The 14350-nt window shown below is 43.9% G+C and overlaps 1 protein-coding gene across 1 annotated transcript; it reads right to left on the bottom strand.

Annotated features, from left to right (window-relative positions):
• Nucleotides 1-1198: 1198 nt before the first annotated feature.
• Nucleotides 1199-1963, bottom strand: LOC145127326 (uncharacterized). The gene is made up of 2 exons (XM_079062542.1): nucleotides 1478-1963; nucleotides 1199-1387 (listed from the first exon to the last, which is right to left on the bottom strand). The coding sequence occupies exons 1-2, from the start codon at nucleotides 1961-1963 to the stop codon at nucleotides 1199-1201; spliced, it is 675 nt and encodes a 224-aa protein (XP_078918668.1).
• Between the last annotated feature and the right edge of the window lie 12387 nt (nucleotides 1964-14350).

Genomic DNA, 14350 nt, shown 5'->3' with positions numbered 1-14350 from the left:
AGAGGTGGACCAAACGTCTGCAGTCTGAAAAAAGAAGATTGTTTGTTTTTTTAACATCTGCAGGCTACTAAAATAAACTGAAATCTAAATAAACTGATTTTTTTAAACTTCAAAGTGATTTTTTAATATTTTTATGACTTTGTTATAAATAATTAACGAATCTTACCCCTTTCACATTTGTTGGAGGTGGTAACTTGGCTATAATGTCAACCTTTGCACGGTCCAACTCTATCCCTAACTTGGAGACTTTATGCCCTAATACAATTCCTTCTTTAACCATAAAATGACATTTCTCCCAATTTAAAACCAAGTTTGTCTTTTCACATCTTGCTAGCATCAAGTCAAGGTTAGACAAGCAATCTTCAAAAGAGGACCTGCAAACCGAAAAATCATCCATGAAGGCTTCCATGAATTTTTCAACTATGTCATGGAAAATGGCCATCATGCATCTTTGGAATGTGGCTGGTACGTTGCATATCCCAAATGACATCCGTCTATAAGCAAAGGTCCCACTTGGGCAAGTGAATGTGGTCTTCTCTTGGTCTTGAGGATCAATTGGGATTTGAAAGTATCCTGAAAAACCATCTAAAAAGCAATAATAAAGGTGACCAGATAATCTTTATAGCATTTGATCAATAAATGGTAAAGGGAAATGGTCTTTGCGTGTGGCATCGTTTAGCTTGCGATAATCGATGCACACGCGCCAACCGGTTACCGTTCTTGTCGGGATAAACTCGTTTTCTTCGTTTGTCACTACTGTCATGCATCCTTTTTTAGGTACCACGTGCACCGGACTCACCCGTTGGCTATTCGATATTGAGAAAATGATATCGGCATCCAAGAGTTTGACTACCTATTTTTTCACTACTTCTTGCATGTGCGGGTTTAGTCTTCTTTGGCGTTGCACCACAGGTTTGGCTCCCTTTTCTAGATTTATTTTATGTGAACATTATGTGGGACTTATGCATTTAATATCATTTATCTTCCATGCGATGACATTCTTTCGTTTGTTGAGGACATCAACTAGGCTTTCTTTTTTCGTGTCGTGTGAGATCAGCTGCTATAATAACTGGATTTTGTTCATCTTCTTCCAAGAATGCATACTCCAGATGTTCAGGCAAAGCTTTTAACTCGAGTTTTGATTTTTTATTAGTGACCATGACGTGGGCCTCCTACCACGTCGTGGTGTCGTAGTTTTTTACGTCGCGTTGAGAAAATTCCGATGACCATGTCTTGGTGTTTCTTCAACATCTTTTTTCAACTCGTTGTACTCACTTTCCTCTAGTAGTTTCTCTATTTCTTGCAAATCATGTTCAACATCAATAGCCCCTTCTTGTAACACCATGTACCCATTGGTTTCCTTTTCCTTCCATCCTACAAGCTCATTCTCCAAGATTTCATCAAATAGATATACTAAAAAACCCATATCATCACTTATCCTTTAGTGATTTATTGCTTTATTAACTCCAAAAGTGACCGCTTCTTCTCTAACTCGAAGAGTGAGTTTGGATTCTCGTATATCAACTAAGGCTTGGGCGGTGCTCAAAAAGGGCATTCCAAGAATGATTGGGACTTGTTCGTCTTCCTCCATGTCTAAAACAATGAAATCCATGAGAAAAACAAACTTGACAACTTTAACTAACAAATCTTCACAAATTCCTCTTGGAAAGGTCATCGTTTTGTTTGCTAAGTGGATGACCATGCAGACTGGACTTTGCTCTGGGAGATCAAGTTTCTTGAAGAATGAATAAGGCATAAAATTAACACTTGCTCCCGAGTAGTCTAGAGTGTGGCTTGTGGCTAGGTTTCCGAATTGGCAAGGTAGTGTTAAGATTCTTGGATCACCCATCTTCTTTGGTAGCATATTCAACATTGCAGCTGAGCATGTTTCATTTAGTACAACCTTAGATATACCTTCCATCTTCTTAAGGAGATCCTTTAGAAATTTTGCATACTTTGGCATTTTGGCTAAAGCTTCAATGAACAAAATATTGATTTCAAGGGAGTTGATGTGATCAAGGAACTTCCGGTAGTCTTCACCATTTTTATCTTGTACTGCTCTACTGGGAAAGGGAAGGGGTGGGCGGTATGGCTTAACGGGTTCAACATTTTTCTTTTCAGATTTTTGCCACGTCGTGGTGACTGTTCATAATCCTTTTCTTGACTTGCTTCTTGCCCTTCATACTCATCATCTGGGTTATTTCTGTTAATGGGAGTCAGATGAGTAACAGTTTTCCCACTTCTAGTTGTAATGGCCTGGATATGAGCTCATTTCGGGTTTTGCTTGGTGCTTCCTGGAAGTGAGCCCGATATTCTATCATTGAATTGCTTTGATAGTTTCCTGATTTGGTACTCAATGTTCTTGATTGCAGCTTGTTGATTTCTAAGTATTTCTTTGGTATCATCGTTTCCCTTTTCTGATGCAACAACAAAACGAGCAAGCATTGAATCGAAATCGGGTTTCTTTTCGGGAGTTGGTTCCTCTCTTTGGTAAAAGCCTCTTCCTTTTGTTGATACTTCTCCTCCTTGGCTTTCTTGTATTCATCATAAGGTAACCACTTCTTTTTGGGCTTTCTCCAATCTTCATCATACGATCACCGCTTGAGTAGAAAGCTTGAACCTTTCGGTTTCCATTTTCATCAAGATCGCAGTCTTTGGTTAGATGCGGCCTGTTATAGTTTTCACACCCCACTCGTATAGCATGGATTGTTTGATCCATTTTAGTCATCCTCCTATCCATGTTATTCAACATTGATAAGACCGCAAACATGTCCTCTGAAGCTGAATTCACGTTTCCCCTAGTTGTATCATATCGAGGGTTAGGGTATTCTCTCGAATATTTAGCAAATTCCTTAATTAATTCCTTAGTTTCAGCGGGATTCTTCTTTGTTAATGGCCCTTGAGAATCAAGGAGTTGCCTTGTCGTGACATTTACCCCATCGTAGAAGATCAAGACTTCTTGTTTCACATTAAGATTCTTTTGGGGACAATTTCGAAGTAATCCCTTGTAGCGCTCTTATGCCTCATATAGTGACCCACCCATTTGTTGCTCAAAATTAGCTACGCCTTTATTGATTTTAGACACCTTTTATGGTGGGTAAAATTGTTCTAAGAACTCTTCACACATTTATGCCCATGTAGTGATTGCACCGGGTGGAAGCGCCTTTAACCAATCTTTTGTTGCTCCTTTGAAAGTAACAGGAAGCATTCTCAACAACACCGTTTCGCGTGGAACATTCGGAATATTAAAGTAATCGGTGATGTCATTGACTTCATCGATATGTTTGTATGCATCTTCATGATCTTTTCCAGTGAATGGGATCTATTTTAGTGCGGAAAGGATGTGCCCCTTGAGTTCAAATGTGGCGGTGGCTGGAATGACGCATTGCACAAGGCCCGGACCGGTGTTATCACAAATTCTTTTCTTGTATGCCTCATTGCTATGTCGGCAATGTCTGCCATGTTGTTATTGGGCTCACTGTCTGCTTCACTTACTTTCTCTGATTCGGGTTCGCTTTCGGGCTTGTAACCTTCTTCCTTCTTGTTAGGTGTCTTCTCAAAACTTTCAAATTCGATGTCTAAAGTTCTGTTGCTTGATTCTCCAAGTTTGTTTGTTTTCTTCTTATGGAATGCTGACTTAGGATCGTCAAACAGTGGTATGATTGATGCTTTTGATCCTCAGGTCATAAATCACTGAAACAAAAATAAATAAAACACGTAAAAAGAACAAAACGTAAAATATAACTTTAACTGTTACGATATCATGACGTGGTGTTAATGACCACGACGTGGTAAGTTAAACAGAAGAAACACTAGAAACGAAAATTTAAAAGAAGATAGACATAAAAAATCCTAATAAAATAGCAGATTCAATTAAACTAAAAATGGACCGTTCCCCGGTAACGACGCCAAAAACTTGATTGTAACTCTTGTTCCAGGTATCATTTATTTCTCTAACATTTAGGGTTTTGGACTGAGACTCGACGAGTTGGGGAGCTCCAACTCGTCGAGTAGGGATCATTATGGACGCGGGATGAAGGGTCTACTCGACAAGTTTGAAGGCCCCAACTCGACGAGTAGATGCTGGAAAGGAAAACCCTAATTTTCTGGGTTTTGCACCCTATATAAAGAACTTATGGCTCATTTGTGGCCTCCCTCATCGTCCTTATAGTCCAGAGAAACCCTAGTTCGAGCCTTATACCTTCTTGAGTGTGTGTGAGAGCCTTGGAGAGTGATTTTGGGATGATTCTGAAGGAACTTCAAGCTTGAAGAGGTTGGAGTAAAGGGAGAAGCAGTAGATCCGACATCTACTCTGTTTTAGCAACCATCTTGAGGTATATAGTTGACACATTGACCTTTTATTGCTTAGATCTCCTCTTATGAAAGTCTCTGGTCACTTTTGGTGCATAATGGAGTCATTCTCGGATTTGGACTTGTCATGAGAATAGGGTTTCAGATCTGGACACCTCTAGGCCTCCATGGACATAAAGTTGCCCACTTTATCTAGTCTTGGCCCTTCTCCATGCCCTAAACCTTTTATTAAACTTAGTTTTAGTGTTTTAGCCTCTTGAGGCCTTGCATGCACATAAAGTTAGCAACTTTACGTGGTGTTTCAGTCCTAAGGGACTGGATCTGTAGTTTGGAGCTTTAGATTCGACTGAAAGGGGCTGAATACGTTAAGACATGGAAAACTCGACGAGTTTCCCTGACAACTCGACGAGTTGGATAAGGTTTTTCCCGTATTCTGGATACAGAGTGAACTCGGCAAGTTGCTAAGATCACTCGGCGATTTGACTATGGTTTTTCCCGGTTTGCTGAACACTGAAGGAACTCGATGAGTTGCTAGATGCACTCGACGAGTTGGGTCAACATGGACAGTCGACCTTGACTGTTGACCTTGACTGTTGACCTTAACTGTTGACCTTGACTTTGACCAAGGTTGACCTTAAGGGCATCTTTGGTATTTTCGGGATTTTGACAAGTTAGTCACATGGTGTTTGTAGGCAGTTGAGTTGGAGCTGTGGATTAGGTTTGACTTTTACCGGTTCAGTACTTCGTGAGAGGTGAGTCTCCTCACCATACCAATGGGTCTAAGGCACAAGGTCGGCCCATTATATGATCTGTGGATTGTTAGTTGAGTATGTGATATGTTGGTAAGACATTTGTGTGGAAGACCTCGGGGGGTTCCCGTGGCAGTAGATTAAGACCATGAGGGGGTTCCTATGGCATTTGGTATAAGACCTTGGAGGGTTTTCATGGCATCCTAGTATGCTTGCATGTTTAGCTTGTATCATATTTCTTTGATTAGGTAAGACCATGTCGGGGTTCCCATGGCAGTTAGTGAAGACCATGTGGGGGTTCCCATGGCAGGTAGTTAAGACCATGTGGGGGTTCCAGTGGCAGTTAGTGAAGACCATGTGGGGGTTCCCATGGCAGGTAGTAAGACTATGTGGGGGTTCCAGTGGCACACGGTATAAGACATTGGAGGGTTTTCATGGCATCCTTATATATTTGTATGCATGGATTATGTGGTTTATGTAGTTGTTATAGCTAATTTTGGATTATGTGATTATGTGGATTGTGCGGGGTATGCTCTGGGGAACTCACTAAGCATTAGCTTACAGTTTGTTGGTTGTTTCAGGTACTTCAGAGCCTAAGGGTAAGGGCAAGGTTTTATGGCGCGGGATGCACTCTCCGACATTTTATATGGGGACACTCTGATATTTTGAATAAAATGTTGATGTTATGGATTTCGAAAACAATTGTCATTGAGAATTCATATTTTATGGGAATGTTTTGATTGTTTGAAAATGAAAATTTTATTTGGAAATTTGGGTAATTACAAGTTGGTATCAGAGCCTTGGTTTGAGGGATTCGGACACACTCCCGGGTGTGTCAGGACTCAAACTAAGGAAATGGTAAAATTGTTTTCAATAAAAAAAGTCAAAGTTTAAAACTTCTTAAAATGGAAAAAAGGAGAGAGTGCAATGCACGTGATCGGCCGAGCTCAAGTAAGTGGTTCCTTAATATGTTAGCCATGTTATACTTATATTTGGATTATGATAGTCAGATGGATTTTGCTATGTGTATGCTTTAAAAATTGTATACGGTTAGGATCTTATAGCCTTAGAATGATTGATTTGGCCTTATTTCCTGCTCCTTATCTGGTTGTGGTCCTAGGGTAGAATCTGTTATTCGAAAGTCTATTTGATCCTGTTTTGTGTATAATTTGCATGCATAGGGCAACCTGTTATGATTGATTTGAGTTCTGGTTTGATGGGATTGAGAAAATCTTAGGATAGCCTAGGATTTGAGTTATGCAGTAGCCCGTGAGATATGTTTTGTTTTGGGACGAATTAGGTACAGGTAGGTGTGGAAGCTAGTATTGGGCCCGTACTACTGAAAGCACATGATCTGTATCCGAAATAATGTTAGATCTGGAAGCTCTGAGGAGAACGATGTGGAGGGATCCCTTTTTTTTGGATATTTGATCATTTTGTCTTATGGTATTTCAGATCAGAATGGTGGTGACACGACATGGAGCAGGGAGATCAGGATCTGGGTCGGGCGACGGTACCGAGCCCATTGAAGAGAGGCTGCGCGATCTTATTGCAGCCGAGGTTACGAGGGGCATCCTTGACGCAACCCCAGTGATATTTTGGACGGTCAAGGAAAGTATGATGGAGATCATGGAGGAGCAGCTCAGGTCTTTCCAAGTCGAGATTGTTGTGGGCCAGGTCATGGCCCGAACTCCCTCGTTTAGGGAGTTCAAGGCGTGCGGAGCGCCTGAGTTCTTCGGGGTCAGGGACCTTATAGCTAGTTGACACTGGGTGGCAGACATGGAGAATGCCCAGCGCACGAGCTTTTTCCCCGATGCGGCAAAGGTGGGGTTTGCCTCGTGTATGTTGAGGGAGAGCCATGGATTGGTGGGAGGAGGTGACTAGCCAGGTGGGAGCAGCCGGTGTGGCTGAGATGACATGGGCAGAGTTTATCAGACGCTTTGATCAGGAGTTTGCACCATCTATTGAGGTGCAACGGTTAGTGAGGGAGTTTCAGGAGCTCCAGCAGACCACCGAGACTATGGCAGAGATCACCGCTAAGTTTCGGGAACGAGCATTGTTGATCCCGCAGTATGATGCAGATGAGGATATAAAGAGGACGAGGTATCATTCCATGCTGAGGGATGATACTCGTGAGTTTGTAAGCTTTACAGGGTGCAAAACCCTGAATGAGATGGTGGAGAAGGCCCGAGAGCGGGAAATGGAGTTGGAGCTTCGCACCAAGTGGAAGCCAGAGCAGGTTCAGACAGCTGTAGGTCAGGCTAAAAATCCTAAGACCTCGGATTCTTCTGGTAGGGGCCAGTAGGGCCGTGGCTGGTGTGACAAATGTGGGAGATCGCATGGTGGGGCTTGCCGGGTGTCAGGCCCGGTTTGTTATACGTGTGGTCATCCGGGCCACGTGAGCAGGGATTGCCCCAAGAAGGGCTTGATTTGTTTCCACTGCAACCAGACTGGCCATAAAAAGGCCGATTGTCCGAGGTTGCAGGGAGGAGGATGAGTGGTGTTTGGGGAGAGGTTTCGGGTTTCGAGTTGATCTGGTACCACTGTGAGTGCTGTGAGGGTATATCGAGACTGTGTCCTGAATATGTTTGGGGAGAGGTTTCGGGTTGATCTGGTACCGATACCATTGCGAGGATTGAAGATGATCATTGGGATGGACTAGTTGGGGGGGACAATGGATCCATGATAGATTGTCAGCACCAGCTGGTGAGAGTTCGAACCCCAAGTGGGGGAGAACTAGTTAATCATGGAGAGATGGCCTCGCAGGGGCCAACCCTTTGTTCGGCTGCGAGAGCGAGGAGACTTCTCCATCAGGGTTGTTCGGGATTTTTGGCAGATATCTCGGATACGAGGGTTGAGACCCCAACAGATTTGGATAGTGTACCGGTGGTACGAGATCTTCGGGATGTCTTTCCCAAGGAGTTGCAAGGGGTGCCTCCAGAGAAGCAAGTAGAGTTTCGCATTGATTTAGTGTCGGGTGCCGCTCCGATAGCTAAGGCACCGTACTGGCTAGCTTCCCCCGAGATGTAGGAGCTATCTACACAGCTTCAGGAGCTGCTAGACCGAGGGTTTATTCGTCCGAGCAGTTCCCCATGGGGAGCACCGATCCTGTTTGTGAAGAAGAAGGACGGGTCACACAGGATATGTATTGATTATCGAGAGACGAACAAGCTAACGGTGAAAAACTGTTATCCGCGCCCGAGGATCGATGATTTGTTCGAACAGTTACAGGGTGCATCTTGGTTTTCCAAGATTGATCTTCGGTCGGGGTACCATCAGATGAGGATTAGGGATGAGGATATACCGAAGACAGCTTTTAGGACTCGGTACGGTCACTATGAGTTTGTGGTGATGCCATTCGGGCTCACCAATGCCCCAACAACGTTCATAGATCTCATAAACAGGGTGTGTAGGCTGATGTTGGATCGGTCTGTGATCGTTTTTATCGATGATATTTTGGTCTATTCTAAGACCAAGGAGTAGCATCTGAGGGAGGTGTTGGAGACACTGAGGACGGAGAGGCTTTATGCCAAGTTCTCCAAGTGTGATTTCTGGTTGCGAGAGGTGCAGTTTTTGGGGCACATCATCAACCAATAGGGTATTTTGGTTGATCCAGCCAAGATTGAGGCAGTGATGCGGTGGGAAGTGCCGAAGAATGCATCTGAGATTCGTAGCTTCTTGGGTCTAGCAGGGTACTATCAGAGATTCATCCATGATTTCTCCAAGATAGTCGTACCTTTGACTCGTTTGACCAAGAAGAATGTGACTTTTCGGTGGGGCCCGGACCAGCAGTTGGTGTTCGAGACCTTGAGACAGAGGTTATGTGAGGCCCCAATCTTAGCACTACCCGATGGGTTGGATGATTTGGTGGTGTATTGTGATGCGTCTATCATAGGGTTAGGCGTTGTTTTGATGTAGAGGGGCATGTGATCGCGTACGCCTTGAGGAAGATGAAGCCTCATGAGGCGAACTACCCCACCCACAACTTGGAAATGGGGGCGGTTGTATTTTCCCTCAAACTATGGAGGCATTACTTGTACGGAGTTCGGTGCACCATCTTTACTGATCACAAATGTTTGAAGTACTTGATGGATCAGCAGAACTTGAACATGCGGCAGAGGAGCTGGTTGGATGTACTGAAGGATTATGATTGCAAGATAATATACCACCCAGGAAAGGCCAATGTGGTGGCCGATGCTTTGAGCTGCAAGGCGACAAGTACTCCGATTAGGAACGTTTGTTTGAGGATGACAGTGATCTCTCCATTGTTGGATATGATCAAGGAGGCTCAGGTGGAGGGTTTGAAGAAAGAGAACTGGAAGATAGATCAGATTCGGGGTCAGATTCCCTTGTTTGTTCGGGATAGTCGAGGTCTTCTGACACAGTGTGGCCGGGTGTGGGTACCGGTATCCAGTGGAGTGAGACAGAAGATCTTGGAAGAGGCGTACAAATCCAAGTTCTCTATTCACCCGGTGGCCACAAAGATGTATAGGGATCTGAGGTTGAGTTACTAGTGGCCATGCATGAAGCGAGAGATTGTGTGGTTTGTGGAGCAGTGCTTGACCTACAGGAAGGTCAAGGCCAGACATCAAAGCCCTCACAGTAAGGTTCAGCCGTTACCCATTCCTATGTGGAAATGGGAAGAGATCACCATGGACTTCATCACGAAGTTACCGAGGACGGCGAGGGGTGTGGACTCCATTTGGGCCATTGTGGATAGATTGATGAAGAGTGCCCATTTTATTCCGATCCCCGGGAGTATCTCTGCTGAGAAATTGGCAGATATTTATGTGCGATAGGTGGTGGTCAGACACGGGGTGCCAGTGTCGGTGGTCTCCGACCGGGATGTCAATTTTACATCCAGATTCTGGAGAAAGTTCCACAAGGAACTGGGCACTCAGTTACAATACAACACTACTTGCCACCCCCAGACAGATGGCCAGAGTGAGAGGGCAATCCAGACACTCGAGGATATGCTTTGGGCATGCGTGCTGGATTTTAGAGGGAGTTGGGATACATACCTCCCACTAGCAGAGTTTTCATATAACAATAGTTATCATGCTAGTATCGAACGAACCCCGTTTGAGATGTTGTATGGTCGAAGGTGTAGGACCCCAGTTTTTTGGGGTGAGGTTGGACACCGAGTCATGGGAAGCACCAAGGTGGTGCTCAAGACAACCGAGTTGATTCAGCAGGTGCGCGACCCGCTTTGAGTCGCACAGAGCCATCAGAAAAGTTATGTTGACCGGCACCGATCGGACCTCTAGTTTCAGGTGGGAGATTTCATCTTGCTGAAAGTGTCACCATGGAAGGGTGTCATTAGGTTTCAGAAGAGAGGCAAGCTAGGGCCCCGATATATTGGACCGTTCAGGATTACTACCCGGGTAGGCAAGGTGGCTTACTGTTTGGATCTGCTGGATGAGCTTAGCCAGATTCACAACACCTTCTACGTGTCTCAGCTTCGGAAGTGTGTCATAGATGAGGCCGCGGTTATTTCTCTGGACGACATTTAGGTGGATGAGAGCCTGAACTACATTGAGAGGCCCGTTACGGTTCTGGATAGGAAGACTAAGGTCCTTCGTAATAAGGGAGTGAAGCTAGTGAAGGTTCAATTGCAGCACCGAAGAGGCTCCAAATGGACATGGGAGTTGGAAGATGAGATGCGAGACCACTACCCGGATTTGTTCGTGACCACAGACTTTGAGGACAAAGTCTAGTTCAAGTGGGGGAGATTTGTAACGCTTGTTCCAGGTATCATTTATTTCTCTAACATTTAGGGTTTTGGACTGAGACTCGACGAGTTGGGGAGCTCCAACTCGTCGAGTAGGGATCATTATGGACGCGGGATAAAGGGTCTACTCGACGCGTTAGAAGGCTCCAACTCGACGGGTAGACGCTGGAAAGGAAAACCCTCATTTTCAGGGTTTGCACCCTATATAAAGAACTTATGGCACACTTGTTGCCTCCCTCATCGTCTTTACAGTCCAGAGAAACCCTAGTTCGAGCCTTATACCTTCTTGAGTGTGTGTGTGAGAGCCTTGTAGAGTGATTTTGGGGTGATTCTGAAGGAACTTCAAGCTTGAAGAGGTTGGAGTAAAGGGAGAAGCAGTAGATCCGACATCTACTCTGTTTTGGCAACCATCTTGAGGTATAAAGTTGACACCTTGACCTTTTATTGCTTAGATCTCCTCTTATGAAAGTCTATGGTCACTTTTGGTGCATAATGGAGTCATTCTCGGATTTGGACTTGTCATGAGAATAGGTATTCAGATCTGGACACCTCTAGGCCTCCATGGACATAAAGTTGCCCAATTTATCTAGTCTTGGTCCTTGTCCATGCCCTAAACCTTTTATTAAACTTAGTTTTAGTGTTTTAGCCTCTTGAGGCCTTGCATGGTCGTAAAGTTAGCAAATTTACGTGGTATTTCAGTCCTAAGGGACTGGATCTGTAGTTTGGGGCTTTAGATTCGACTGGAAAGGGCTGAATACGTTAAGACATGGAAAACTCGACGAGTTGCCCTGACAAATCGACGGGTGGGATAAGGTTTTTCCTGTCTTCTAGATACAGAACGAACTCGGCGAGTTGCTAAGATAACTCGGCGAGTTGACTAGGGTTTTTCCTGGTTTGTTGAACACTGAAGGAACTCGACAAGTTGTTGGATGCACTCGACGAGTTGGGTCAACATGGACAGTCGACCCTGACTGTTGACCTTGACTTTGACCAAGGTTGACCTTAAGGGTATCTTTGGTATATGGGATTTTGACAAGTTAGTCACATGGTGTTTGTAGGCAGTTGAGTTGGAGCTGTGGATTGGGTTTGACTTTTACCGGTTCAGCACTTCGTGAGAGGTGAGTCTCCTCACCATGCCAATGGGTCTAAGGCACCAAGGTTGGCCCATTATATGATTTGTGGATTGTTAGTTGAGTATGTGATATGTTGGTAAGACATTTGTATGGAAGACCCCGAGGGGTTCCCGTGGCAGTAGATTAAGATCATGAGGGGGTTCCTATGGCATTTGGTATAAGACCTTGTAGGGTTTCCATGGCATCCTAGTATGCTTGCATGTTTAGCTTGTATGATATTTCTTTGGTTAGGTAAGACCATGTGGGGGTTCCCATGGCAGTTAGTGAAGACCATGTGGGGGTTCCCATGGCAGGTAATTAAGACCATGTGGGGGTTCTAGTGGCAGTTAGTGAAGACCATGTGGGGGTTCCCATGGCAGGTAGTAAGACCACGTGGGGGTTCCAGTGGCACACGGTATAAGACCTTGGAGGGTTTCCATGGCATCCTTATATGTCTGTATGCATCCCTATATGGCTTATGTGGTTTATGTAGTTGTTATAGCTAATTTGGATTATGTGATTATGTGGATTGTGTGGGGTATGCTCTGGGGAACTCACTAAGAATTAGCTTACAGTTTGTTGGTTGTTTCAGGTACTTCAGAGCCTAAGGGCAAGGGCAAGGTTTGATGGCGCGACATGCACTCTCCGGCATATTATATGGGGACAATCTGATATTTTGAATAAATTGTTGATGTTATGGATTTCAAAAACAATTGTATTTGAGAATTCATATTTTATGGGAATGTTTTGATTGTTTGAAAATGAAATTTTTTTTTTTGGAAATTTGGGTCGTTACAAGTTGCATAAATAGTTATGCACTAGTTAACCCTACTATTGTAACGACCCAAAATTACGAGGTAAAAATCAAGGTAATTGAGGAACTTTCATTTTGTAACGACCCAAAATTACGAGGTAAAAATCTCATTTTTAATTCAACCAAAACATTAATGATCTTTAAGTCAACATTCAATATCTGCTTATCCAAATATCCAAAAATGGTTTTATAAGAATAGAGTTATCAGAGTACAATTCCAAAATCTTCATGATGTGGAAACATGGGTGGATGTGCTGCGATCAAGCCGGACCCTTCTCTTTCGAACCAGAAGTACCTGAAACCATAACCATAAAAACTGTAAGCACAAAGCTTAATGAGATCCCCAAAATACTACATACCATACATACCATTGGGCCTAGCCCTCACAATTGGCCTAGCCCGCATATTGGGCCCAACCCACCATAATGGGCCTAGCCCTACCAAACCAATGGGCCTAGCCCGATCGTACAAATGCAAAACTCACTGTAACACCGAAATTTTCAAACCAAAATTTTCATTTTTAACATAAAAATCACATATCATATTTCCCGAAAATCTCAAGTATCAACTTTAGTACAATTTATTTATCAAAAGTTGTTTATCACATAAACCAGGATCCTCCAAAATATATCTCCAAAGCGAGTGTGTGTACAATCAAGTCGGGGCCTTCCCGCGATCATCGGAAGTACCTGAAACACATAACACGGTAAGCATAAAGCTTAGTGAGTTCCCCCAAATACCACATATAACTCCTTAGCCACTCTAGGCTATAACGCGATAAGACCCTCCGGTCAGTGTGTCTCAGTGGGACCCTCCAGTCCCAGCTCAATAAGCTCATAGTAACAATATTCAGCATAAATCACAAAGACATAATGCAAATATCAAATACACAGATAAACATAATAAACAGCTCAATCACACAATGTGCCACTCAAGGCAAGTATAGTGAGAAGACTCACCTTGTAAGTAAGCTAAGTGAATGAATACTCTCGCACACAAATCACCAGTCTAGCCTCCTCCTAATCACATAAGATAAGTATATCTAATTAACTATTAATATCGCACATTTTACTAAGTTATCTCTCTTTCTCTCTCTCTTGAAGTGGGAAAAGACCATTTTACCCCTCCATGGTTTCCCAAAGACAGGGTTGACCAAACCCTAAGTCAACAGAAGTCAAACTCGAATCAACAGTCCATGTTGACCCTACTCGTCGAGTGCACTCATGGAACTCGACGAGTCTGCTCGCCATTCCCAGAATCACTCAAAAGTCTGTCTCAACTCGCCGAGTTGACCCGTCAACTGGCCGAGTTGCTGCACGATCTATTCCATCGGGACAACCCCATCTGACTCGTCGAGTCGGCTTCTTGGCTCGGCGAGTCCATTCAGACTCATCTCTCATTCAGTCGTTTTCAAGGCAGGGAACTTCCCCAAACTCTGGATCTACACTCCTAAGGCTCATCTATCACGTAAAGTCATAGGCTTTACGTTCATGCATGGCATTTTGAGCTTAAAATGCCAAAACACACCCCAAAAAGGGTTTTTCACTCAAGATCACTATTATGGTTGGATAAAGCAGGGACTTTTGGACTAAAGGGGCCTCACATGGTCCAGATCTGAAGTTCAACCCTTTCA

This window comes from Lactuca virosa, chromosome 7 (assembly GCF_052849685.1).
Source record: "Lactuca virosa cultivar CGN04683 chromosome 7, Lactuca_virosa_CGN04683_v6, whole genome shotgun sequence".
NCBI lineage: Eukaryota > Viridiplantae > Streptophyta > Magnoliopsida > Asterales > Asteraceae > Lactuca > Lactuca virosa.
Note: the sequence above shows the minus strand (reverse complement) of the source record. Positions and strands in the feature narration are given on the sequence as shown.

Excerpts from the sequence above, each read along its gene's own strand:
- LOC145127326 (XM_079062542.1), bottom strand. The coding sequence starts at position 1,963 with ATGCCAAAGTATGCAAAATTTCTAAAGGATCTCCTTAAGAAGATGGAA. Across the intron at positions 1,388-1,477 it reads TTCGAGTTAGAGAAGAAGCG|AATGAGCTTGTAGGATGGAA; the intron begins GTCACTTTTGGA and ends GAAATCTTGGAG.